Source organism: Sarcophilus harrisii, chromosome 3 (assembly GCF_902635505.1).
Source record: "Sarcophilus harrisii chromosome 3, mSarHar1.11, whole genome shotgun sequence".
NCBI classification, from domain to species: domain Eukaryota; kingdom Metazoa; phylum Chordata; class Mammalia; order Dasyuromorphia; family Dasyuridae; genus Sarcophilus; species Sarcophilus harrisii.
Genome location: NC_045428.1, coordinates 215209384 through 215236302, shown reverse-complemented (window position 1 = coordinate 215236302; position 26919 = coordinate 215209384). Strand labels below are relative to the sequence as shown.

General features: G+C 34.8%; 1 protein-coding gene across 2 annotated transcripts; it reads right to left on the bottom strand.

Moving 5' to 3' along the window:
• Positions 1-12264: 12264 nt before the first annotated feature.
• Positions 12265-25953, bottom strand: ZBED1 (zinc finger BED-type containing 1). 2 transcript variants are annotated; one of them, XM_031959053.1, is made up of 2 exons: positions 25471-25953; positions 12265-18524 (listed from the first exon to the last, which is right to left on the bottom strand). In XM_031959053.1, exon 2 carries the CDS (start codon positions 18468-18470, stop codon positions 16383-16385), a length of 2088 nt encoding a protein of 695 aa, XP_031814913.1. In that variant the 5' UTR covers positions 18471-18524; positions 25471-25953; the 3' UTR covers positions 12265-16382. The 2 variants fall into 2 exon arrangements, with proteins under 2 accessions (XP_031814913.1, XP_003765648.1); XM_003765600.4 differs by lacking the exon at positions 25471-25953 and adding an exon at positions 23956-24226.
• Positions 25954-26919: the final 966 nt, after the last annotated feature.

The window sequence follows — 26919 nt, the reverse complement described above, 5'->3', positions numbered from 1 at the left end:
AGGAAAGGAAGTGGATATTTTGTGATATCAAGGAGGAGCAGATTCTGCAAATGATCTGAAAATTACTGCCCTGATTCAGAGATCTATAAACCAATATGTTTGAGAATTATTTGATTTCAGTTCAAATGAGGTCCTGAATAACACCAAAATGAATAAAATAACATAAAGAACTTTTTCCTCAGAGATAAAAGAAATTCTGCTATTAAGAAAAACAATTTGATAATTATTAAATTATTAAAAGCACAAATTGAAAACCACCAGTGTTCAATTTTCAAGTACAACTGATTTGGGCTTTTTGAGAAGCCATATCTAATTTTTTTGCTTTGGGTTTTTAGCAACTATATTGGTGAACTGTTGGAATAGATTAAAATAATTTCTTCATTCCATTAGCTGTTATGTATACTTTAAGAAATACATGATTGACCTATATGTGTACGTGTGTGTATATATATATATATGTGTGTGTGTGTGTGTATACATATATATATACACATATAAATATATATAATTGTATATTAATACAGTTTTAAACTAACAAACCTCTATGTCAATACACACTGGCCTTGAAGTAAGAATTTAAACATAGAGATTCATGTATTAAAGAGGCAATTACTATTTGAAGGCTGATTAATAAACAAAAAAGAATTGTACTTCAGCATCACTATGACATATATGGAAGAAGCTAGCTAACGTTCTTAGAAACAGTATTAGAACTCCTACAGGAATGGCCTAAAGCAAACCTAAATTTGAAAGGAATGTCATAGTTCTTATTTAGATAAGGGACAGTAATAAAACTAAAAGTCAGAGCTATAGAAAGCAAGCTGGACTGAGAAACAAGAAATCTGGGTTCTAGTATTTGGTCTTTCACTAACAAGCTAAAAAACATCTCAGCTAACCACTCTCTAGGCCTATTTGCTTATCTATAAAAGATATGATCTCCAATGATCTTTTTATTTCTAATTGTCTAGGGCTTACGGAAATGGATTCCTATACTGCATCTGGACCCAATGATTAGAATGACAGGTGAGATGATAATATAAGGTTCAAGAGGTTTTCAGGTTTGTTCTCTGTCCCTGCTCTCATTTCCTTATTGCCAAGGACAGCATCAGGGCATGGTGCATCTTTCCCAAAAAATTTAGCACTTAAATGAATCTAGCATAACTATTCCCCAATAAAAATCCCTTCAGTTCAGAGGAAGAAAAAATTAATAATTGGATCTATATAGCCAGAATGATTCAATACATGTACATTCAAAAGTAGGTAATAACTACCTACAGTCTCACAAGTTGGTTAAGTTTGAATTAGAGGGCTTTCCCTTCTTGAATTGACAACTTCTTATTTTTCCTTAAATTCAACATGATACTTCATATAGGAATCAAGGAATTATCATTAGATTTGGACTTCACTGGGATACCATGGGCAATCACTTCACTTCTTGAAGGCAGTTTCTTCAGCTATCAAACAAACAACCTTTCTACTCCCTACCTTGAAGAGTTGTGAGGTACTATTTATGTTCTCTAAAGCAAAAACCCTTAAAATGTAGGTCACATAACAATGTGGTAGTCATGAAAAATTTGGCAACAGTAAAAAGTTTCTAAATACAACAACCAAAAATTAATTCAAAATCAAACACATAATTAATCTATTTCTGTCAGTGCTTGTCCATGTTGTATCATGAGACCTCACTGCAACATAGGTTCTTTGCACTGCAAATGCTTCCAGAAACAGTTCATCTCAGATTCAAAATGGGATCACATAAAAATTTGAGAAAAAGGGTAGCAAGTGAGAAAAGTTTAAGAAGGCCTGCTCTAAAATATTAAGTAAAACTTAATTATTATTAAGTAGTAGTTAAAATAACTTTTTAATTAGAAATTTATTCAAATGCTTTGTTTATTCTTGCTACTATATTTAAAAAAAAAAAAAAAAAAAAAAAAAAAAAAAAAAACTTTGAGACCAGGAATTATGCTTTATTGTATATTGTATTCTCCCATATCATAGAGCACACACTACAGAACATGGCAACTTCTTTTATTTCAAGAAATAAAACTGTATTTGTTAAACACAAAGGGAATAGAAAAATGCTAGAATTTTGACATTTAGGATTCTCTTTCAGGGAATATGTTGTTGCTGCTGTTGTTATGAGTAACATTAATTAACATATGAAGAAGGACTACAGGCCTATGATTTTTCTTCATGATGATTTATTTTTAAAATAATACATATCAAGACCCCTATTCTTTATGTTTCATTTTCATGGAAGTGAAGTGACTACAGCAATGTCTTGATTTGTGTCAAAAGCCAAATTGATTACACTTTTGCAAAGAACTTCCAAAAACAAAAGATGATGAAAGATATATTAGTAATCTAATTCGTGTTCTAAATGTTTTCACTAAGATTCTTTCTTCAAAAAAGGAATAAATATTTCATTTATAGGAAAAAACAACTTTATACTCTAAGCTATCAATGTTATTTTCATTAAAAAATAAGCTTCTCAAAATGTGAATTTCAGCACAAAAAAATAAACTTAACATAATCTCATATACTGTGATATTAATGAGTTGTCTAAGAAACAAAAGGTAATGTCATATAATGGGAAAAGTTCAAAGCCTATGATATTTATTCTCTAGGTGACTGGGCCCATTACTCCCACGACCTCCATTTCTTCATCTGCAAAATCAACAGGATTGCATTGTTATGGCCTCTGGGGTCTTATTATTCCACTTAATAACTATTTGATGAATTGAACAACTGTTTTTAGATTGATTATAAGTTTTAACTAAAATCAACTACTCCTTTCTATTATTTTACAGATTAGAAAATGCAGCTCATAAAGATTAAGGGATCTGCTCAGTCACATCAGTAGTAAATAACAGAACTTGTATTCAAATTCAGGTCTAGCTAAATTACGAAAACTCTTTTCACTATACCTAGCTGCTCTTAAAGGTTTGTCAAAATTATACTATCACAACTTTTGATTTTAACCATTCCAAAATCTCTCCAAATTAAAGTTTTATATAAAATAAAAAAGTCAACCTTCAAGGCAAATAAATGCTCATGGTTTTTAAAAATGCACTAATTTCCTCTCACCCCTTTCCTTAAAGTAGGGTTACATATCATGAGATCTCAAAAACATAGAGATACCATTAGTTGGCACTCATCACTACCTGACAGTATGTGAGAGAACTATCTAAAAAGTAAAGGAAGGAGAGGCAGCATAGGGGAGTGGATAGAGAGCCAACATCAGTTACACCTTACACACAAACTGGCATGTATGATCCTAGGCAAGTCACTTGTCCTAAGAAACTTGCTAATACTATAAGTGACAAGCAAGGTGCCAATCTACATTGGTAGTAGGAGTTTCCTCAATGGGAGTCTCAATTGCAGTGAAATCACAGGTCTCCTCTCCCAGCCCTCACAAATAGAGAGGTAAACTACAGACTCCCCAACCTCACTTCTCAGAAATATATCAAAAAACTCAAGGTAAAAACTAAGAACCAAACAAGCTACATAACCGAGAACCATGCTTATGAATAAATCATTAGATCTACATCTTAGAATTCATAAGTCTCAAAGAATAGGACACATTTTCTGAAAATCTGAAGTTCACAAAACATTTTTCTCACAACTCTGCAATGCGGCAGTACATTTATTATTTATTCTAGTTTTCAGATAAGGAAACTAGGGCTCAAATCTGCTTGCTCAAAGTCACAAAGATAGGGAGCTGGGACTGTTCTCCTGACTCTAAATCCAGCATTCCATAATTTCTCCTATCTACTATAGGAGTATCGAAATTCTACCAAAAGTAAGTAGCTGAAAAAGAAGGGCAAGGTTCCTGGTCAACTCACAAACTCAAAAGATTACTTACTGAATAATCCATTGTTACCTACAGTAAATGGTTTTAACCCATTTATTTCCTAGCTGTATGCATACTAGAATACAAGATGTGTTGGCAAAAATCTTAGTAGAATTGATTAACATTTTGTTCTTGATATAGGGACAGCTAGGTGGAACAGTCAATAGAGCAATGGGCTCAGAGTCAATCTATGTGACTCTTAACTCACTTAACTTCTGTTTGTTTCAGTTTCCTCATCTGCAAAAGAGTGACAATGGCACCTACCTCCTAATTATAATGATCAAATGATTGTAAAATGCTCAGCATGGTGCCTAGTAACATATTAAATGTTATATAAATATTATCATTATTATTACTATTAAAGACTATAATCAATAGTCTTCACCTTTTTAGAAATCGACTATATACCTATCCTAAATCCTGGTATATATAGATCATTTAGCAAACATAAGATCCATTTTTAAACTCACAAACCATAATAACATTTATAGCTGAAAAAAGATATTCAAAAGATCATATAATCCAACTCTCTCATTTGTATAGGTTAGGAAACTAAGGCCCAGAGAGGTTGCCTTAGCATATGGGCAATTAAATAGCAGAGCCAATAACTGAATCAAGGTCTTGTGGCCTGCAACTTCAGTAACTGCAACTTTAGTAACACAATAATAAGAGAGAGCAGCAACTTTAAAAGAGTGCCACAGAAATAATACCTGTGAATAATTTTTGGTTGGTCAGAGAATGGTGCTAATGAAAGAATTGTGCTAAACTAACGACTTTAAGTAAATCACTTAGCTTTGCCCAAGAGCAAAAGAATGTACCCTATCCTCCCTGATCAGCCTGTGAAAATGTGTCTTGATTTAAAGGGAAATAAGAGTGTGATTGAATCATGTACTTCCCTAACTACTGCTAGGGAAACAATTTTGGAATCAAGGATTCTATAATATATAAACTCATAAATCTAGACCTGGAAGAGACTTGAGAAGCTATCTAATAAGATCTCCTCAGTTTTACAGACTAACAAACTGGGGGCAAACTGAGGGTGTTATTTTCCAACATACATATTACTTCCTATAACAAAATACTTCAGCCAAAAGATTAGCTCAAGAACCTCAAGGTAAATGAGCAAAATATAAAGCTACTATATTAAAATTCATTATATTTTCATTCAAAACATGCATGCACACACATAACACACTTAGAAAAACCTTCAAGTATCTTACAATTCAGAAAGTCCATCAGCAATTTCCTATATAAACACACAGAAATCTCTTAAAAGTCCTAGTACTACCCCTACTAGGGTACTTAAATCTTACTCTGCTTTTTGTTTTCACTTATAGCTAAGTGCTATTTTATAACTATTAAATCAGAGAGAGTATGTGTTTTTTCTTACAGCATTAATAATTCCTTCATCTTAAATTCAAAGTTCAAATTCGTTAGTTTTGTATAATTAGTATATTTGTCTGAGTCAAGTAAATACCAATTTCTGAATCTATTGTTAGGATGTCACTTTAATCCAACTCCCCCCCCCCCCAATACACACACATATACATAAAACATATATCAGAGAAAATGGATGCCTATAATAAAATCCAATTTTATTTAAAACACAGAGTCAAAATTCCCCAGATGTTTCTGCTGGATCATTTTTTTAACAGCTATACAGAAACAATTAGGTTACCTGATACATAAAACAAAAAATAAATAAAAATCTAAATGCAATCCTCACCAAAGCCAAGAGAAGACATGGGCAAAGGCAAAACATGTACCCATCCAAATAACACAAGACATTGGATGGAGAGATAAGGGCATGGAAAGCATGAAGAAAATTTAATTATTTTTTTAAAAAGTCATTCTCAGTGCCACATGAAAAAAATTTTTGTTCACATAATTCAAGCTGATTGTTCTATAAGACTCAAAGAATCAAGTGAGAATACATTGTGGGCAAAATTTATAAAATAGAACAGAAGAAAGGCTAAGAGGAACTTTACTTTTTAAGCCTATCAGGTTAAGAAATGCCTTGAGGCTTAACTGTTCCTCACATTAAAATGTGAATGTATGTATATATATGGGGAGTTTTCATTCATATATTCCACTTTTTGTTGTTGTTCAGTTTTTTTCAGTCATGTTCAATTTTTTGTGACCTAATTTAGAGTTTTTTTGGCAAAGATATTGCGATGGTTTGCCATTTCCTTCTCTGGCACATTTTATATATGAGGAAACTAAGGTAAATAGGGTCTTGTCTAGAGTCAAACACCTACCAGAATCTGGGCTTGCGTTTGAACTCATGAAGATGAATCTTTCTAATTCCAGGCCTAGCACTTTTTTTTTTTCAACAAAGGTTTTCAAAAAAGGAAATAATGTATTAATAAGCACTTACTACATGCTAGGCACTGATGAAATGATATCAAACATTTACAAAGGACTTTAAAGTTTACAAAGTATTCATGTTGACCCTGAAGGAAAGGGAATGAAAATGTTATAATTCTCATGGTATAATGAAGTTAAATAACAGAGCTAATAAGCATCAGTACCAGGATTCAAAACTTGATCTCTTAAGATTTCAAATCCAATGTTCTTTCAACTACATTAAGAGATCAATTTCAAAATGAATTCATTATAGAATTATATATCTGGCTAAAAAGAAATAAAGAATTATTTTCTTTATATAAAGCAACAAAACATGAACCATTAATTCCATTTAAATTTCAAACAGAATGACAATTTGCATCTTCTTTTAAGATATATATACATATACACATATGGACCACATAACCAGAATTATGCAGGATTAGAAAGATCTCTTATGGTAACAGAATTATAGATTTGGAGACAAATGAGACATTTAAACGTCATCTAATTTAATATTTTTATTTTACTAGTACAGAAACAAGCCCAAAGAGAATTAATTGGCTTGCCAAAGGTCACAGAGACCCAGAATTTGAACTAAGGTCCTCTGTCTGTCAATGTAGCATTCTTTCTATGCTGCACCACACTGCCCTAGATAGAACTTTTTAGAAAGATTTTGTTAACTCACCATAAAACCTTAATATTTACAAATGAATACTTTTACAGTACTACAATAGCCCAATGGTATTTTCAATATCTTATAGTACATTTAAAATCTTTTCTAAAATAAAAAATTTTATTTCCAGAAAAAACTAATTTATTCTTATTAAAAAATCCACTGGAACATTAATCAGGGATTGCCTTTTGAAATTTTGCACTTATGGGAAAAGATCTTCTCAACACTATAGTTTTGTTGGGGTTTTTTTTTGGTAGTAAGTTTATTTATTTTGCTTTACTTATGTTGGGAGAGAAAAATCAGAGCAAAAGGGAAAAACTATGGGAGAGAGATCAAAAAGTAGAAAAAAGAAGTGAACATAGCATTTGTTTTCAACACTATAATTAAGAAATTACACTGTATGCAGTGTGCCCCTCACTTCATACGTATATTTATAATTGATTAGAAATTCTACAAATATGATAAAGAGTTTCTATACAGAAATTTAAAATCTGAAGGTTTTGTGAATCTAAGTTTGTGACCTACAGAATGAATCCCCAACAACCTGAATACCCCTTCATAATGCAATTCTATATCATCTCAATAGACTAAAATTTAGGAATATATTTATGGCATCGAGAATTTACTCAAACACTAAAAGAGAAGTGAAAACCTAAAAATGTTCATCTTTGGGGAATGATCATAATTAGAAGACTACTGTTTTGTCATATCCGGAAAGTATCAATTTATTACAAATTACTGGGAATTTAGTTTAGAATCATACCAAATTCTTGAAACTAGGACACAAAGCTTGAGAAAAAATGCACCCCCTTGGTGAGAGGAAAGTCAGCATGGAAGAACAGCCAGTCCCTTTTAATTTATAATTCAATGTGGCTTTATGCTAAAGTCAAGCTACAGATTAACAATTAACCTATCTAGAAACAAAAGTTCTCATTGCAAGCATTTTTGGAACATGAGAATTCCAGCAAGTAGTGTCTGTAAAGAGGGAAGAGATTAAAATAACAATAACAATTTTAAAAAAACCACAATGGGAACTCATTATGGTAAAGTCTATAAGGTCATAAAAATACAACTTTTTAATTCACCTAGCAGTGAATTTTTTTTGTTTGTTTTTTTTAAAGTACTTACTTTGGGCACTACTATTTTAAAAAAAAAAATCCTTTAAGTAAAATTGTTTATCTCAATAAACTATGTTATGGCAATGAGTATTTCTGTATGGCAAAAACCCTCTGGTTATTTAAAAATTATATACTTTTTTTAAACCATGTTCATTTTTTTTACTGTGTCTTTAAGCCTATTTTAAACTTAAAATGCAACTTTTATTTCTCCCATATGTTGCAGTGTTTTCTTTCTACATTCATATACATATACATATATATGCATATATTAAGTAAATATATAATGTGTACATAGGTATATATAAATATGTATATGTGATGACACACACATTTATGTGTATAAACCCCCACTGTTCTGGAAATTGCTGTCACACAGAAAACAGCAAGGCAGTTGGGAATCAGTTCAGAGAATATAATTCTCCATAAATGAGTAATTCAAAACAGATAAAGCAAGAGTTTTCCAAGTTTTTTTTTTACAATATTTAATTATATATTTAATATATTTATATTTATCAGAGATGAAATTTAAAATCAAGTATTTCCACTAAATAAAAAAGCAAGATTAAAGCTTAGAAAATTGAAGAATTAACTTCTCAATGGCCCAATTCATCATAATTAGGTCATACATACCCACCCCTAAGACCAGTACTCCAATCTTTAAACATTAAAACCATAAAACTAGACCCTATCCTCCTTATGATTGATTTCATTATTGCACTTAAAAGTTTCACTTCTTTTCAAGGATTTCCTATCAAGTTTATGGAATAATGAATTTCAAGTCATATATAATTTTCCCTCCTCTAATTTTCTGAATACTTACATCATTCAAGCAAAAAATATTTGAAAGAACAATTCCTTATACATATCTCAATATCTCATGTATCAATAATACATATATCTCAATTTAAATAGCTGCAACCTTCCGAGCTTCAAATGTCTAAAGCCATTTTCATTATTTCTATATCCAAGAAACAACTGACACAGCAAAGACATTAAACAAGCTCATGGCTGTCAATAAGCAGGAGTTGTCTATTAATTCCTCTTGTTCTGTCTCTGCCTCTTCCCCTCTCCTTACCTCTATAGCAGTCCTTGTCTTAATTACCACCAAGAAAGACAGATTTTACCCATTAACGTCTATTGCATCCTGGTTCAAGCAGACAATACCACAAAACTGTTTCACCATACCAGAAAATAGATAATAGCCATAATCCATTTTATCACCATTTCCAGAGGCAGATTCACCAAATACATGTGTGTGTGCATGCATGTGTGTCATGTTGCCAGAACTGGACTCTCACTGGCCAATACTCCAATGCAGTTTCATAACATCTGTTCTTTTTAAACATGATCTATATTGCCTTTTCTCTCTATGCTATTAAAGTGACGTCATATTTCTCAGAACCCACAACATTTTTTTATGTAATAATATGTAATTATGTAATAATAAACAGGGAACAAAGGCAAGCCACAAAATGATAAGCCAAAAATCACTTATTCTTAGCTGTGGAATGCAACCACATATATCCACCTTTTTATAATATCTCAGCTGCTGCCTTCTTCCAAGAAAAAAATTACTTTTTAATATATTTTATATATCCACTTACATACTGTCTGACACAACAGAATGTAAGCTCCTTAGGGGCAAGCATTTTTTTCACTTTTGCCTTTGTGTCTACCATCTATCACAATGCCTGTCACATAAAGTATGTTAGAAATACTTAGTGATAGACTGTTAGAAAACAGGCCTCTATCGCGAGAGACAGTGAAATAGTAAAAATCAATGAATATGGAGCCAGAAAACATGGGCTTTGAGGAACAGGCCTGTCATCTAATTAATTGAATAACCTTGCATAAGATGTTTCTAATCCTCATCCTATGTGAAATGGGGAAAACTATAAAATAGCCTCACTGTTATATACTATCTTTCCTAAGCCTGCCTCCAGCTCTTCTATCTATATCCTAGCCTTCTGATGAGAAGAAGGCAAAGGATTTAAGATAATGTACATAATTTAAAATATATTTGATTCAGGGCAGCTAGACAACACTATGGATAAAATGCTGGCCTTGAAGTCAGGAAGACCTGCGTTCAAATCTGACCGCAGACACTGAGAGAGTCATTTAACCCCAATTGCCTCAGCAAAAAAAAAAAAAAAAAAGATTATATTGATATGTGTGTATGTATCGATATGTATTTAATTCCTAAGTTAAATGTAAAGTTATATTGCTTCTCAAAGTATTTTTTCAAGTGATGGATACTATACATTTTAGAGATAGCAGAAAAATATTTCTCATGCTCTTACATAATAGATCAAGAAAAATCAGAGGTGAAACATTGCTACATCTTAAAAGTTTAAAATAAAAATTGGCACTAACAATTTCTTTTAATCTTAGGGTTATTAGACTATTGATGATAAGAAAATCAAAATCTAACTTGCATAAAATATCCTTATATAATAAAATTTTTGATATTTTCTCACAGTATTCTTTACATACCTGATGGAGTAAGTTATGTAGGAGGATATAATACCAGTATGTAGATTCAGAGTTGGCCTAGTTATACCCAGAGTTAAAACATCAACCTGAATGGAAGTCTTTAGTGGTGTGCAACAGGGCTCTGTCTTGACAATAGGATCATCATTTCTATAAAAATATTGGATGGATATATAAGATGCTTGTCAAATTTGCTGGTGACAATGTTGATAGGATTGACTTACATGTCATACAACAAATTAGGATACCTCAACAGATTAACAGAAATAAAGCACCTAGCAAAGTACTTCAGATACTCAATAGATAAGTCTTAAATAAATGAAAGCAAGGCTCCTCCATTTAAGATAAAAAAAAAAAGACTTGTACAGGAATAGAAGAGGCTTGACAAAAGTTCATATGAAAGGAACCTTCAAATCAACAGGTGTAAAGTTATTAATAAAAACACTAAAACAACTAACAAAAATAACAAGGCTTCATTAATAAAAGAATAGTGACCAAATCAAGAGTGTTAACAATCAACTAACAATCTTAAGTGCTGATCAGACCAAATTCTGGAATATTGCATCCGAACTGAATACCACAGAAATACTAACAAACTAGAACGCATCCAGAGAAAGTTTTATATGGTAATATACCTGAAAACCACAGGAATAATTAGGGAACTATGATGTTCAGCCCATAGAAGAAAAGATATAGTGAGAATATAAAGACTATCTTCAAATTTCTGAAGTGCTTCCATGTTAAAAGTCGCAATATACTTGTAGTGGTATTATTCCAAAGGGTCAAGTTAGTGCCAATGGATAATTTCTCTTAAGTAGGTCTCAATTCAACATAAAATGTTTCTAAAATTTAGAGCTACTGAACAAATCAACAGGTCACAAAAGGGTAAGGGACTAGAGGGTGAGGAGACTGTCTAAAAACATTGGCATTATAACAAGTGAAGCAAAATCTGGGTCACTATTAGGAATATATCAGAAAGGAATCCTGCAGTGGAAGGATTTTGGATCAAATGACTTCTGAGGTGTATTCTGAATTTAAACCTGAATATTCTGAATATAAACACAACAAATCTATTAAAATTTCTTCTAAATCCAAGATTTTGTTTTCCATAACTGTAAAAAAAAAAAAAAAAAACCCAACTACATTTCAGTTTCAAGACATTCTGTATATAAGTTGAAACAAGTTATAATTATATAAGTACATTTATTTTTTAAAAAAGTTACTCCAACCTTGTCTTCTCTTAATTTTAATACATTTGTATGTGTCAAAATGTTACATATTTCAAAAAAAAAAAAAAACTCCTTTAGATACATCAATACTTATTCAAATCATATCATCCAAGGAGGAAAAAAACCTATAATTAATTAGTAGACTTTTGGAAATAGTTAAACTTCTCTATACCATTTTTTTTTTTTTTTTACTATTTTAAGCATATTAACATGTTTTTAATATATTAAATTCACCCTCACCAGTGGCTATAAAAGCAAATAAAAAAGGCACAAATTTTGTATTCTGAGAACAACCAACAGCAAATATATAATCTTATTAGATACCACAATTCAAAAACAAGGCAAACATAGCACCTAAAATTCAGTAAGGAGTCCATAGGACAAATCAGATAAAATATTACTCACATAATTATTATTATAAAAATAAATATTATATAGAATTTAAATATTAGACATCATAAAATGAAATATTTAAATCCCTGAAATCTTAACATTACTTTTTGTTTGGTACATTCTTAAAGCTAAGTTCCTAATAATTTCAATCCAAAAAAACCCAAATTGTTCAGAACAGCAACAGAGAGAATGTAATAAGGGAATATGACACTCAAAGTTCTCTTCATCAACAAGTGATAGACAAAGTTTAAAAGAAAAGTCACACTTACAGTCATATACAACAAAGATTTATACAGAAAGAGCATAATTAGTCATCTAAAGTACATCACACCAAAGCTTAATAAAAATAATGTCTGTTTTTTTGTTTTTTTTTTCCTTCCACATAAATATTTTTGGATATTGTACAATTTATCTAATAAAAAAAATGCAGAAAAAAGGAAGGTAATCGTTTTTCAGAACAACTTCATTTCAAGGACATAACTTTAAAAAATTAGAAAAACTTATTTTAATCTTCAAGCAACTAAAACACCACGCAGGTCCCTTGATGACCATGTTGTACAAATATTAAGCCACAGTCCTAACTGATAATGCTGATGACACCCTGTGCTAGGCACCATGGAGATAAGAACAGGCTTGTTGAAACAGCAGAGGAATTTTCTTGAATGTTACATCAAAGCATCCTATAAAAATGCTGTTGATAGTCCTAGAATTGATCCAATAGAAAGGTTATAAAAACTGGAGGCCTAAGATAGTCAGCATGAGCCACCTGAAAGTTTCCAATAGGAGGCTCCCAGACGTGTGCTGAACAAGAAACTTGCAAACAAATTTAAAGGTCAAGTTTGATTTCACATTCTCTGTCGATAGAAATACAGATTATAAACTTTTACATCATCAAATGTATTTCATTTTTAGATTTGAGAAACAATTAGACACAACACAGATCATTTAAATTAAGACAATCATTATCCCTGAGTTAATAATATAAATACAGTACAATGATTTAGGTGTGCAATATCTACAATTTCCAATATATGAAATGACATTCAAGTTTAAAAAAAAAAAACCTAAGAGGGTACAAGAATTGAAATAGATGCAGCATTTAAGATTAAGTGGATTATTTTTTTTTCATGGAATCTATGTACAATATTTCTAAATTCAACCCTTTCATTTTCAAAATTTCCTGGATCCTTAAGAAATATTTAACAACTGAAATGAAAGCATATTGATTTTGGAGTTATCGTGGAATTATTTCTTTTTCTTGATAAATATAAACATTTAAAAGCTTACTTAGCTCCTCTGTCAAAGAAATATTTTTGTGGGAGTAAGGGGTGAGGGGCAGAGGAAGAATCTCTGTCTAGAATTATGACTTTACATTAAAATCATGCATGAGGAAAAATTTTAAGGGAATTTGTCCCATGCAATCACTGATAAGAAAATAGATTTGTGTGTGTGTATAGATACACATGTATAAATATACACACATATATATGCACAGTTAATATATAGTAGCTCAGAAAAAAAATTATAAAGATAATCACAAGAAATGTAATGATCCTTAAATGCTAAGAGGATGAATTCCAAATAATAATGCAACAAATAATATTGAGGCTTTTTCCATTCAAAATTTAGAAAAATACTCTAGGGGTAAAGATAAATGAAGATTGGCCTATTTTGACTTAATAATGCATTTTTTGATTGCTTTCTAGAATGAGGCATTGTCAAGCAACACATTGTTAGTGTAAGGTGTGATATACTGGCTTCCTTTGTTCTTTTCCTTTATTCCACTTTTTAAAAGAATAAAATATGCTACAATTCCCTATAGTAGAAGTGCTAGATTTGATTCCAACCAACCAAAATTCTTACCTATACCTAGATAAAGTCTTCAAAACTTCTCCCCACAAACATCTATTCTATTTCCAGAACAATAAAGGAAAGTAGCAAGCAATTTCAACTTTAGGAAAATTTTCAAGCAGCTGATTTTTACAGATCTAGGCTTTTTAATCCAAAAAAATCTTTGTGCATCATAATATTTCTAAATTTCAAAAGGTCAGAAAATAAAATACTAAGTTTTTGTTGAATACTTTGAAAAAGTGTCTTTTAAAAAAAACCCTCTCATTGCTAGAATTTAATAAAAGTGCTATCAATATGAACACACATCAGACAAATAAATTAGGAGCTAATTTATTTCTCTGGTTTATTTAACAATAGTCAAAATCTAAAACATTAAATAAGAAACATAGCCAATGGGCAAGACCGACAACAAGGATTTTAAAAACAAAAACAAAGGCAAAAAAACAAAAACAAACAAAAAACAAAAACAAAATGCAATGAGACTAGTCTCATTAGAACAGTTTACAGTTTCATTATTCAGAGATTCCAAGAACAGAACTGTGCACTGTACTGCTATTTAAAAAAAAGAAAAAAAAAAAAAAAAAACACAAGTAAGGGCAAATACAAGTTGCATTGTACAGTATTTCCAGCCTTAGGAGTCTTAGAGTGAAGAACAGAGGTGAATCTACCAGCCATATTCTACTATGGCCAACTTAGACACTACCTTCTCACCTCTAATATGACAGTGTCTCAGTATGTTAACAAATGAATTACAAAAAGCCTAAAATTATACAGTATGTTCATAAAAGTTAACATCATATTTTCCTTTAAAAGGAAATATCTCTTCTGGTTACTTTTAACCTGCAAATTTATTTCCTAAAAACATGCATTACTGATGACAGAAACCAGATGCTATCCTTCAAAAGGCACATGAAATTCTCACCAACTCCAGGGTTGACTTTTTTTTTTTTCTTCTAAACACTCACATATCAACACTCCAACCCCAGGGCAGAATTTAGTTACTAGTTAAAATGGTTATTCCTAAACCATTTATATGCAGTCTTTCCCAATATGGGTTGCTTAAATAGATGCACAGAATAGCCAGTGAGGTGAATCTAACACAGAAAGATGGTGTGCCTCTTTGAATTCTCTAACAATCAAAAAGTTTTAAAGATAAAATAATAGATTAAAATTTATCGGATTCCTTCATACTTCCCTGAATACCGAATATAAACACCTCAAACTGACTCAAGAGGTAAAGCATAATGGGCAACTTTGCAAATTTATTTAGACTAGTGGTATAAAGTTAAATTCATTTCAACTAAGCAAATAATTATTAAGCGCCTACTTTGTGCAAGGCACTGGGCTGAGTCCTGGGGATTTGAACACAATTAACAAGTATCCCTGCTTTTAAGGAGAGTTAAAGATAACAAAGATTAATTTTTCTCCTAAATCCTCATAGGCATTTGGCTACCTTCATGTAACAAACCAGAAAACAGGCTAGGAATTTTTGTTTTGTTTTGTTTTAAAAGCAACTTTTTTACATTATTTCTGCCTGCAAAAAGATACTTTTTTTTTTTTTTTTTTAAGGAAATGCAGAACACTTGAGCATTCTGACACAAAGCAAACTACCATATACATAAGAATACATCAACCAGAAAAAGGATGCAATAATTTTAGTAACAGTTTAGACTAACCACCTCTACAAGTAGAATTCTAGCAACAGGGAGATGTTTCAGAACTGGCAGTATGACAAACATAATAAAAATTTAACACTTCATATTTGGGCAAGGAATAAGGAAGGTAAGTGCTTCTATATGCTCATTTGCACATTAAGACTAAACTTAAAGTTAGCCTTCTCTTTAAAGAATATTTCTACTAAAGGCCTTTCAGAATTTTCTGAGGGAAGTTTCCATTTAAATTAAAAAGTAAATATTTTACATTTTTAAATTTTAAAAACATATAACCTTATACCTAGAGCTCTAGGAAAGGAATTATTTTTCTACTTGGTCTCTGATCTCTCTAAAATACTATTAGATATATGACTGAATTAAATGAAATAAAACATTTTAAAATAAAAACTCTCCCCTCCAACTCTACTTTTATTAATAAATTTTAAATTTAATTTGCAGACTCCTCAGAGGGCCTTTTCCAAGTGGGTTTCTAAATGTTTAATTTCATTGGTTTAAAAAATAATAATAATTAATGATGGGGCCTGGAATCAGTCAAATCCTAAGGAGAACACTCCATCTTTCTTATTTCAGTTAATATCAAAGATCAACTTTCTTTTGTATCTTGAGATTATGGATGGCAGGCACAAATACATGAAAATGAAAAACCAAGCCACTGTTACATCTGTCTTATATTTACAAGAAAGCATCAAACAGGTTATTTTTGGTAACTTCTAGGACAAACAGCTTTTCTTTAATGCATCGTTAGCATCATCATCAGATGAATCCACTGTCCCTTATATTAAAGAAACTGTTGCTTACATTAACTGTATCACTTAAAGTATAAATCTGTTCTTGTTCCAAGCCCCATTCCCCCTCATCCTCATCTTCAGGTTCAGCTTCAGACCCATTACGAGTGTTTTCATATAAAAATATTTGCTCATCCACATGAGCTGGAGCTAATCTGTTCCTCTTAGCACTTACAACATTGGCAGATGAACCAAAAAGTCGTTCAGGGAAGACCCTTGTAGCCAAAATACACCAATACTTCTGAAGTACCTTTGGTAAGACAGGAAACAATGCCAATCGATCAGACCACCATTTAAGGGGATCTTCATTTAGGCCAAGTACTTTTTGAGACTTAAAATTGCTCAATTCTTCCACAATCTGGGCATGCCATTCCTCTTGATCTTCTACACCCCCTGTTTGGCAGAAGATTTCTGCCAGCATATTATTAATTGCACTAGTTGGCGGTGGGGTCGAAGAAATAATCATTTTTTTCACTGGTGGCTCTTCAGATAATGAAAAGAGCTTTTCTTCAGGCCTGAAACTATTTTCTTTTACTTTCTCCAAAAGGCTTTTTGCTTCCTCTACAACTCTGTTTTCAACCTGCTGCCGTTCAAATGCAGAAAGGAAAGGAAGCTTCTTGTACCTAGGGTCCAGGAATGTTGCCACATTAAGGAACATGTCTATTTCAGGGGTCTCCTGGTATGTTGTTGACAATTCTTTGGCTATCACTTCCTTGGCCATGCTGATTTCTTTTGAATCATTTTCTTTGATATTCAGAGTTGTGTTGAGAAGCATATGAAGGAGGGGTTTCACCATGCTTATTGTGGGATACTTGGATGCAGACATCATTTCAGCCACTTGCTTAAAGGGATGCAAGAGGTCCACCAACCCCTCAATGGTGTTCCATTCACTGGTCTCCAACATAAGATGGTGGTTATTGCTGTCTTCCACCAAAACAGCTGCAATGATAAACTGCTGCTCTTTCAATCGTTGCAACATAGCAAGTGTGCTTCCCCACCAGGAAACCCGATCGCTCACAAGCATGCAGTGCATGATGTTCTGCTGTTTCTGTTTTTCACTTAACATGTACATGGCTACTGTAGACTGCTGAAAATACTCCACCAATTTCCGGCACCTTGTCAAGAGACTGCCCAGCTTAGGGAGCTGGAAAGCTTGTTGTATCCCTGCATTGAAAGTCTGACCCAAACAAGGCATCTGAACTGGAATATCTAGAAGTGAGCAAGCTTTAACAATATCTTTGCCATAATCTGTTGTAGCACCAAAGACTTTTGTGTTGATTCCCCACTCAATGAAGATCTCATAAAGAACTCTTGTAATTGTCTCTGCAGTGTTTTCTTCAGGGACCTCGAAAGTCTTTAAGCATCGTGAGTTAACAGCCAAACAATGAGCAGAGTTGCTATTGAGGAAATGAACCGCAAGGGTTACATAGGACCTATTCTGGTTTTGACTTCTCCAAATATCTGTGGATATTCCACACCACAAAATGTCAGTCAGTTCTTTCAAGACAATTTCTCTAACTGCATTGTATTTTTCAGGAATTGCTTTTGTGCAGAAATATTTTCTGCTAGGAAGTTCATATCTTGGATCTGCTGTTTTCAAAAGCATCTTAAATGTAGGCTCATCCACTATGGAGGAAGGATACATGCCCTCACAAATTAGGCTAATCACAGCAGAGGTCAGCTCCTGGTGCTTTTTGTTTTCGTAACTATGGCTGGTCTTCATGATTAAAGTGTCTTGAACAACCTGCTGTGAAGATTCTGGCTTTAGTTTTGAAAAAGCGGTAGCAAAAGCCTCCCTCATCTGTTCTGTGTTACTCTTTACAAATTCACAAAATTCATCTGGATGATTTTTCTCCAGGTGGTATGAAAGGTTGGAAGTGTTTCCTGAATAGGCAATCTGTGCCATACAAATACGACAGTAGATCTTCTTCCACTGTAATATGCATCCTTCTGCATTGGTATCAAAACCGAAGTATTTCCAAACTTTGCTTTTTGCTCTCGGGTGAGCCACTAACTTTAGGTCTGATGGTGAACTTTCTAAGCTTTTATTCTCCATTGCTTCTCCACCACCGTCCTGCCTTTTGATCCTTCACTCATTAATGAGTACCTGCTAAAAAGCAGTAACATAAACAAAAAATGAGAAAGTACTCCTGGTGTGATCACAGCTTCACTACAGAACTGAAATCAACACATTTGCAAACTCAATGATAAACCCACTCTTGTAACTAGATTGGGAAGTTAGGATGATGTCTCCAGGATTTGTGGCTTATATAAGATGTCCAATTTGACAAATGTTTTTTCAATATTAAGGGAGGAAAGCTCCCTTTAGAGGAAGAGTCGGGAATTTTGTTTAACGTTCCCTAAATAAATAAATTCATTGCTATTATTTTAACATTTTTATTCAAAAGAACATCTCAAGATAAAGTTAATATAAAAAGCAGGCAAATCTTTATCTTACATTTATTTTCTAATTTTAACTGTTTCATATTAACTGGTTCCAGCAGTCTTAACAAGCACTTGGATAGGAAAGTTTTGCAGATAATTAGCAACAGAACTTTAAACTATTTATGGAAATGCAAGCACATACGTGCACATGCACACACACACATTTACTACATGCAGACACATGCATTTACAAAATTCTAGTTAGGGCAAGAGTTAGTGTTTTTACGTTTTTACTGCTAATACCTTACTAGAAAACCTGATGCTACTTGAAATATAGTATAAAAGCATATAAGGCAAGAACTAGCCTGAAACCAAGTGTGTCAAAAAAAAAAAAAAAAAGAGTACCAACTTATGAGACGTTTTAATGATGCAAAAGAAAGTTCTAAATAAGCAAGAAACTTTTTCTCCCATTTAAATAAGTAAGCAATTTTTAACATGTGTTGTTTATTAAAATAAAACCTTTATTAGAGTAATGCTGAATATCTTCATCCTTGGAATTTTCTGACTAGCACACCTTACTCTGTGTTATTAAAAATATCAAATGAAAATGTTTATTTCTAGAGTTGAGATTAACAAAAATTAAAAGTGTCCCTGGAACTTTAGAAAATAGCTAAATGGCCAAATGTTCATGTTTTCTTTAAGTCCCCATTGGGGATGCCAGTTTTATATTTAGTATCTACAACTTTGAAGAGAGTTTTTGATGTTTAGTATAGGAGCCTGATACATAGTAGGTGATTAATAAATTATTGTTGAATATAAGCAGCAAACCTCATTCATTTCAATTAAATAACAAAAGTTATTAAAATCTGAGTCTTTTATTCCTGTGACTAAGTAATTTCAATGATTTTAAATAAATATTGCAAAGATCACATCTTATAATAATGGCTTCAAGACACAATACATGATTTTAATATGGCTTAGAAGGGGACAGAAGCTATAACAAACAATAGTTTAATTGTGGATCTTAATTGTACTAGGATTTATGTTGGCAAGCAAATCATTTATGCATTTTATCATCATCCCTGTTTACAGAGGCCTCCATTTGTACATTTACAATGGCTTAAATAAGCTATCACCCAACTGGAAGCCAGGGTTTCAAGGTGAGAGAAGTAACACTACTTGATGGAAAGCACCCTGGAGTTAAAGAGTCAAGCTCAGCTCCACTGCTTGCTAGCTGAGTGACTCCAGGCAATTTTCGTCTCCTCTTTGGGCCTCAGTTTTCTCATCAGTAAAATTAGATAGTTAGACTTCAATGAAATCTAAGGTCCTTTCCAATTTTAAATCTAGGAGCTTATGAACCTATAAAACACTTCAAAATAAATTTGCATGAACACCCAAAAAAGAAAATCATGTGTTATTTCCTTCTTTAGACATAAACTCCTTGAGGGCATGGACTATTTTTGTTTTCATTAATTGTATCAAAAGTGTGTAGTTCAGTGCTGGGAACACAATAAGCACCTAGAAAATGTTTATTGAATTGGATTGGAACATGCCGATTCATGGAAAAACAAAGCCCCTAAATTGGGCTTATTGCAAAGAATGATGTCCAAGAAAGAAAACAAGCTATAAAATATCTAGTCAATTTTAAAAGAAAAGGAAAAAAAATCTGGTTGTGCTCTTCCTTCAGTAGCTTTTAATTTAGATTTTACTGCTATTTTCACACAGGGTTGACATTCAAAGCAGTAAATAATAGCTCTCCAAAGGCAGCTAGATGGTGCAATGGATAGAGCACCAGGCCTGGAGTCAAACTTCAGATATTTACTAGCTATGTGACTTTAAGCAAGTCATTTAACCCTGATTTTCCTTAGTTTCCTTTTCAATAGAAGTGAGCTAAAGAAGGAAACAACAAACCACTCCAGTACCTTTGTCAAAAAAAAAAACCAAATGGGGTCACAAAGAGTCAGAGACTTTCCAAATATGTTATTTATAATAGGCTGAGAAAACAGCCTTAAACCCAGACAAAAATCTCATTACCAAGGGGCAAGATACTGAAAAATGTCAACATAATGAGATCCTCATTATCTATGATCACTTACTTACACAAAACTGAATATGATGATGCCTAGTTTATAATTGGCTATAGGAAAATAAGGGTAATTTTACTCAAATTCTAAGATTTTCACTTAAGAAACACAATGACTTTTTACTAGACAAACATCTAAACCATTACAAAATAAGACTTTGTTATCATAGGAAAAATAAAGGAGTAGAACTTACCCTACCATCTCAACCACCAAGTGGAACCATGTGCCACTCCTATTCTGACAGTTTTCTCTTAATAGTCAAAATTCCACATCTGGTCTCTAAGGCATAATTCCTGTGTCCTAAATGCCCCAGTAGGGTTACAACCTTGATATCAAGTGACTAGAAATACTGTCCACAGATGGTTTTCTCACGTGTCATAAAAAAATACCCCACAATCATTGGCTCTCCACAAAGCATAAGGCAAACAAGAAGTGTAAATTATAATGCTTCCTTTTTATAAAATATGTTTAGTAAATCAAGCCACTACTAACATACATACACACAGATTATCATAACCTTACATATCCTAATAAAACTGATGGTTGAAACTCTCAAATTCTTAATATTAAAATGTCTATTTTTATGATGCTTTTGTAAAAACGTTCAATATTTTTGTTATATAAGGAAAATGGCTTTCCTATATGTGGATTCCTACATAAAAATATTTTATTTAAGTTAATTCATTTTTAAAGTTATAGATGTTAACTCCCCACCAAAAATAAATGTTACAGGTGGTTCTGATCTTTTCATCTACAGCCATATTTTTCTGGATATTGATTTCTCAAGTTCGACATTAACAAAACTTTTTCCATATTACAAAACACAACATATATTTTACAAGTTAATTAACAATGGGAGGTAAAACATATCCTGGCAATTTTCTCTAGGTATTCTAACTGCACACAGTTAAAAAGCGGAGAAATCCTGTCTCTGAGACACGATTCAGCTGCAGGGACAACATGATTTCAAAGTGATGAAACACAATATTACCTGGTATAGTGGAAAGATTCCTGATCTGGATATCAAAAGATTTTGATTCTACTCCCAGCTCCCCCCATTTATCTATCTTTATCCATCTATATATTATATCCATCTATAAAATAAAGAGCTTTAGACTAAACAAACTCTGAGGTTATTTCCTGCTCTAAAATTCTCTGAGTTTTAAGAGGTTACAAATTATTACGATGTTGAGATATTCATGTCACAATTAGCATTAGCTCATCTTTCTAAATATACTAACTAGATCTCCAGTTTTAAAAACCTGATTATGAGGTAATATCACACCTTCAAGAAGATATTTCTAATATACACTTATTTTTAAATAAAATAAGCATTTGAAGGGGAAAAGTGATACAGTCGTTACTAATAAATGATCTTTGTAAATATACAACTGTCAAACACTGATGCTTCATAATACGAATTTTTGAAGAATTCACTTTGAAGTTTTAAGCCACTTAAAGAATTTTTTCCCTACTTTTTCAACTTAATCCAGTTTACAAATCACCTAGTCTAATCTCAATTAAAGAAAATGGTCCCCAAACTTGCACTTTATTAAAATTTTCTTTAATTTAAACTCCTTAGAACTCATTCAATTTCAATATTCCCAGAAGACTTCCAGCTATTTCCATTCTGAAATATGAAACTTGTAACTTCATTAGCAGTTTGGCAGTCTTATGACCTTTGAACAGATCAAGTCATCTGAAGCTCCATTCAGCATTCTAAGGAATGAATTTTGTGATAGAGATATCTAAATAAAGGAGTTCTTTAAAAGCCAAGTTAAATTGCACTGAAGAAATAGTTGTATATATTATGGATCTTGACAAATAAAAAAAACAATGGTGATATTTCCTACATCCATGGGCAGCCCCATGGGACTATTTCAATCGATAAGGAATGCTCAACTTTAAAAAATAACAACACCCCTTTAAGAGTTTAATTGCATACATTTTTATTTAGAAACTATGACTCTCTGAGATGTTAATAGCAGTTATAGAATTTCTAAAACCTATTTCATTTCCTGAAATTTGTGATACTGCAAGTTGTCTCTTGAAAATTATTTTCTCCTTGAGTAACAAAAAAACTGTTTGGTTCTGCACACATATATCGTATCCAAGATCTACTGTAACCTATCTAACATGTATAGGACTGCTTGCCATCTTGGGGAGAGGGTGGAGGGAGGGAAGGGAAAAATCAGAACAGAAGTGAGTGCAAGGGATAATGTTGTAAAAAATTACCCTGGCATGGGTTCTGTCAATAAAAAGTTATTTAATTTTTTAAAAAATTAAAAAAAAAAAAAAGAAAATCATTTTATCTTTTAGCAGAGAAGTTTACAAAGAACTTTTTTTTTTAATATTTTGTTTTTAAGATACACAACAATAAAGTCTAAGGGGATCATTTACTGAGGAGATATTATGTCTATTACTTAACCACTCTAAATTTAATGATGTCCTTTACCAAGGAATGAATTTCTAATCAGAAAGTTTTAAGTTTCACCAGTACTAAATTTTAGTCCAATTTATATGCAAAAAATTTTTTCTAATCTCCTTCTCATAACAAAACTAATGTTTCTCAATCTATCAGTTAGATCCAGTAATTCATAATACTTTAAAGTGGGGGGAAAAGGGATGGCATATGTTTTCTATTCTGTTCTAATTACTACAGATTTAGTAAATGTTACTCGGTAGGATTGTGAATGCTTCAGTTCCTGTAGTCAGAAAAACTAAAACTAGAAAAACGTTTAGTTGACCTTTAAACTAAATTAAGCTCTATAATCTGTTTAGAAGAGTGGGGAATTCAATCTAATGTTTATATGTTCTTTTAAGGATAAGAAAACAAACAAACAAACAAAAAAGTCAAAGAAATAAAGTCATCCTTAAAATTAACTAAATGTGATGGCATCTGAGTTATCCAAACTGCACATTCACTTTCACATTTTTTTGGTGGCACTTAAGAAAACTTACTTATTATCTCTCTCTATCCATTCCCAGTCTTCATCCCCTACCAACTTCAAAAATTTTTAAATTGTAAATTTAATTTCTCTTCTATTCATGCATTAAGAATCCATTCCTTACCTACAACTCAGCTGCAGCAATATTAAAGTTCTCTGGAAACCCACATTTCCTTCATATGGGCAATTGGGGAGAGCAAGGTGGTAATGCTGACTGCGCAGTTCGGCAGCAAACTCAAAAGAATCAAGGAAGGCAAGAGAGCCAGGTAAAATCGGTCTAAGTTACAGACTGCAGGCATGCCCTGGGCTGTCACATCCAAAAATAATCTGGAGTTGGACAACGACCTGAGATTTGTAACCCAAAACAGATAAACAAGAGGTTGCTATTTCTTACAAAGGATTTAGCAAGGTTGAAAAAAAAAAAAAAAAGCCAACGCAAAACCCTAAGAGCCCAACTCTCCTAGCCCTGAAGAAGCAAAAAAAAAAAAAAAAAAGACTCGGGCAAACGGCTGAGACAAAGCTTGGGGAGGGAGTAGGAGGGTGTACGGCAAGCAGAAAAGCCGGGTCGGCCAAGTGTGCAACGCAAGGGGGAAGAGGGGCGGGGAAGAGGAGGAGCCGGGCAAAGCCAGAGCTAGGCCGGAGCTCGGTCTCCCGCCGTCCCCCACCCACCACTCCACCCAGGACACAGCCCCCGGGGTTGCGGAGACTAAACTAGCGGCCCAGCGGAGGTGGGAAGCCAAGGCCGGGGATGGTGCGGCCCTGAGAAGCCAGCCAGCCCAGGCACTGGGGCGCTTGCGCACGAGATCGGCTTCCGAGTTCTGTCCGGGGGCCGGGGATTCGCGCTTCCGTCCAGCTTCCCTTCGCCCCTCCCCCGCTCGCCCCCTCCCGCACGATCCCCTTCGGCAGTACCCCCGTGAAGGGGGGGTGGGGGTGGGGATGGGGGAGGTTGAAGGGGATTATAAGCCCCGCCTGACGTGCTCCGGCCCCAACTCGGCGCTAGCGCAATAGGGGCCGGCAGGGCGGGGGGCGCGGGCAACGTGGGGGCGCTCATTGTTTTCGGCCGGGCCAAGGTCAAGGTTGTGGGTGCTGCGGTTGCACAGCCGCCGCCCCCTCCTCTGGGTCTCCGTAGCGCTTCCTCCTACCGGAGTCCTACGGTGGGGGTGGGGGGCAGAAGGGAGAGAGGAGAGCAAAGCAGAAAAGGGGACTCTCTCCCACCTTCGCCCCCTCCCCGGGTCCGGCTGCAGCTTCCCCAACCAAGCAAACAAACCGGCCGGGGACGGAAGGAGGCTTAAGAGAGCTCGGGAAGAGGCTAAGGCGCGGCGGGGGAGGGAGGGGAGAAAACACCCCCCCACACACACACACACACACACACACTCACACACACCGCCCACGGGAGGAAAGTTCGGAGGCTGCAAAAGGAATAAAGGCTCCGCCGAGAAAGCGAGGCCCGGACTCAAGTTCCCGTACCCCCGCCTCCGTAATAAAGGAGGAACAAGAAGGAACACCCCCTTCTCCTCTTCCTCCGCCTTCCAGCGCACACAGACTCACGCCGCACACACTCTCCCCTCTCCGGCGCCCCGGGCCACACCTGGCGGATCCCGGAAAGCCCCGGGGAAGCCAAGCCGGGCTGGTCGCTAACCTGGTAAAGAGAAGCCGTAGCGGTAGCGCTGGTAGAGCTGTGAGAGGATCACCGTAACGGCCAAATAATAGACCTTGAGGGCCGGGAGGATCGGAGACAATAGCGACATGGCTGCTCCCCTTCCTCCTCCTCCTCCTCCTCTTCCTCCTCCTCCTCCTCTCCGCCGCGCAGACGGGAGGGGTGGCGGCGGCGGCGGCGGCGGCGGCGGCGAGGTCTATTCCTCGTCCCCGGACAGTGACAGCCCGCGCAGAGCCCACACCCAGCGGAAACAAGCGCTCCTCCTTTGCACAGTTCCGCCGGCGGAGGCGGCCACAGAGCTCTGGAAGTGTCTGAACCGGGGCCCCGACGGGCCCTGGACACCTTCAACCTCACCTTGGGGGCGAGGCCGATGGAGGGCGGGGGGCCCGAATGCTCCTTCCACCCCCCCACCCGTCTCCCCTCCCAGCGCGAGGATCCCGCCACCTTCGTTCCCTGACCTCCCCCTCCCCCTCCCCCCTCCCCCTCCCTCTCCCTCCCGCAGGATTTTGGGTTTTTGTTGTTTTTTTTTACACTCCACGGGTTCTGGGTATTGGCAACCGCCCGAGGTTACTAGCGAATTTTTGTTTTTTTCGAGAAGACCAAAGAAATTTGAGGGAAGTGGGCTCCCATAAAAAGAAACTCAAAAGGCCGAAACGGAGGAGAAAGGTAGGGTTGAATTGGGTGCCGCTTTTAAAGGTTTTCTTGTGATGCATGAAAACAGGTGGAAGTCCAGCCTCTGTAGAAGTCCCATTGTAGACACAACTTCTGCAGGAGACTGACTATCTTTTGCCTCCTTGTATTCTCAGGCTTAGCCACATAGAAAACGATCAATAAATATTTATCGATTGCTTAAAATCGAACCTCTGCCCTATACTTACTTAGAGAGGTTCCCTTGGAGGAAGACTGGAGGTGATTGACTTTTGCCTCTTTTTGTATCCCCACACTTAGCACAATGTCTGATTTAGTAGGTACAATCGACAACTATTGATTGATTCATTATTGATATGCTTAAGCTAAATCCACTGATCCTGCTTTTTCATCAGTGACTCTCTCCCGATGCCCTTTCCAAGAGCAACGTTAGTCAGTCAATCAATAAATGTTTATTAAGCATTGAGGAGGTACTGGGCATGTTTACAAAGAAAGGCAAAAAGTTGGATGTTTGCACTGGAGGAAACCAAATATAAATGACTATATACATAGAAGACATAGAGAGCACTAACAGTAGGGGTGACCAGGAAAGGCTTCTTGCATGTTGGGGCCAAGACGGCAGGCAAGAAGTTTGTGCTGACACAGGGCTCAGGGGTCTTGGGCCCAGGCAGGAAATCTGTGATGGTTTGGAGATTACTTTGTAGTTCCCCTGACAAACAGGAGACCTGGGGGCTTGCAAAGGTTGCCGACAATAGCTCAAGTCGAAGAGCAAGTCACAGTGAC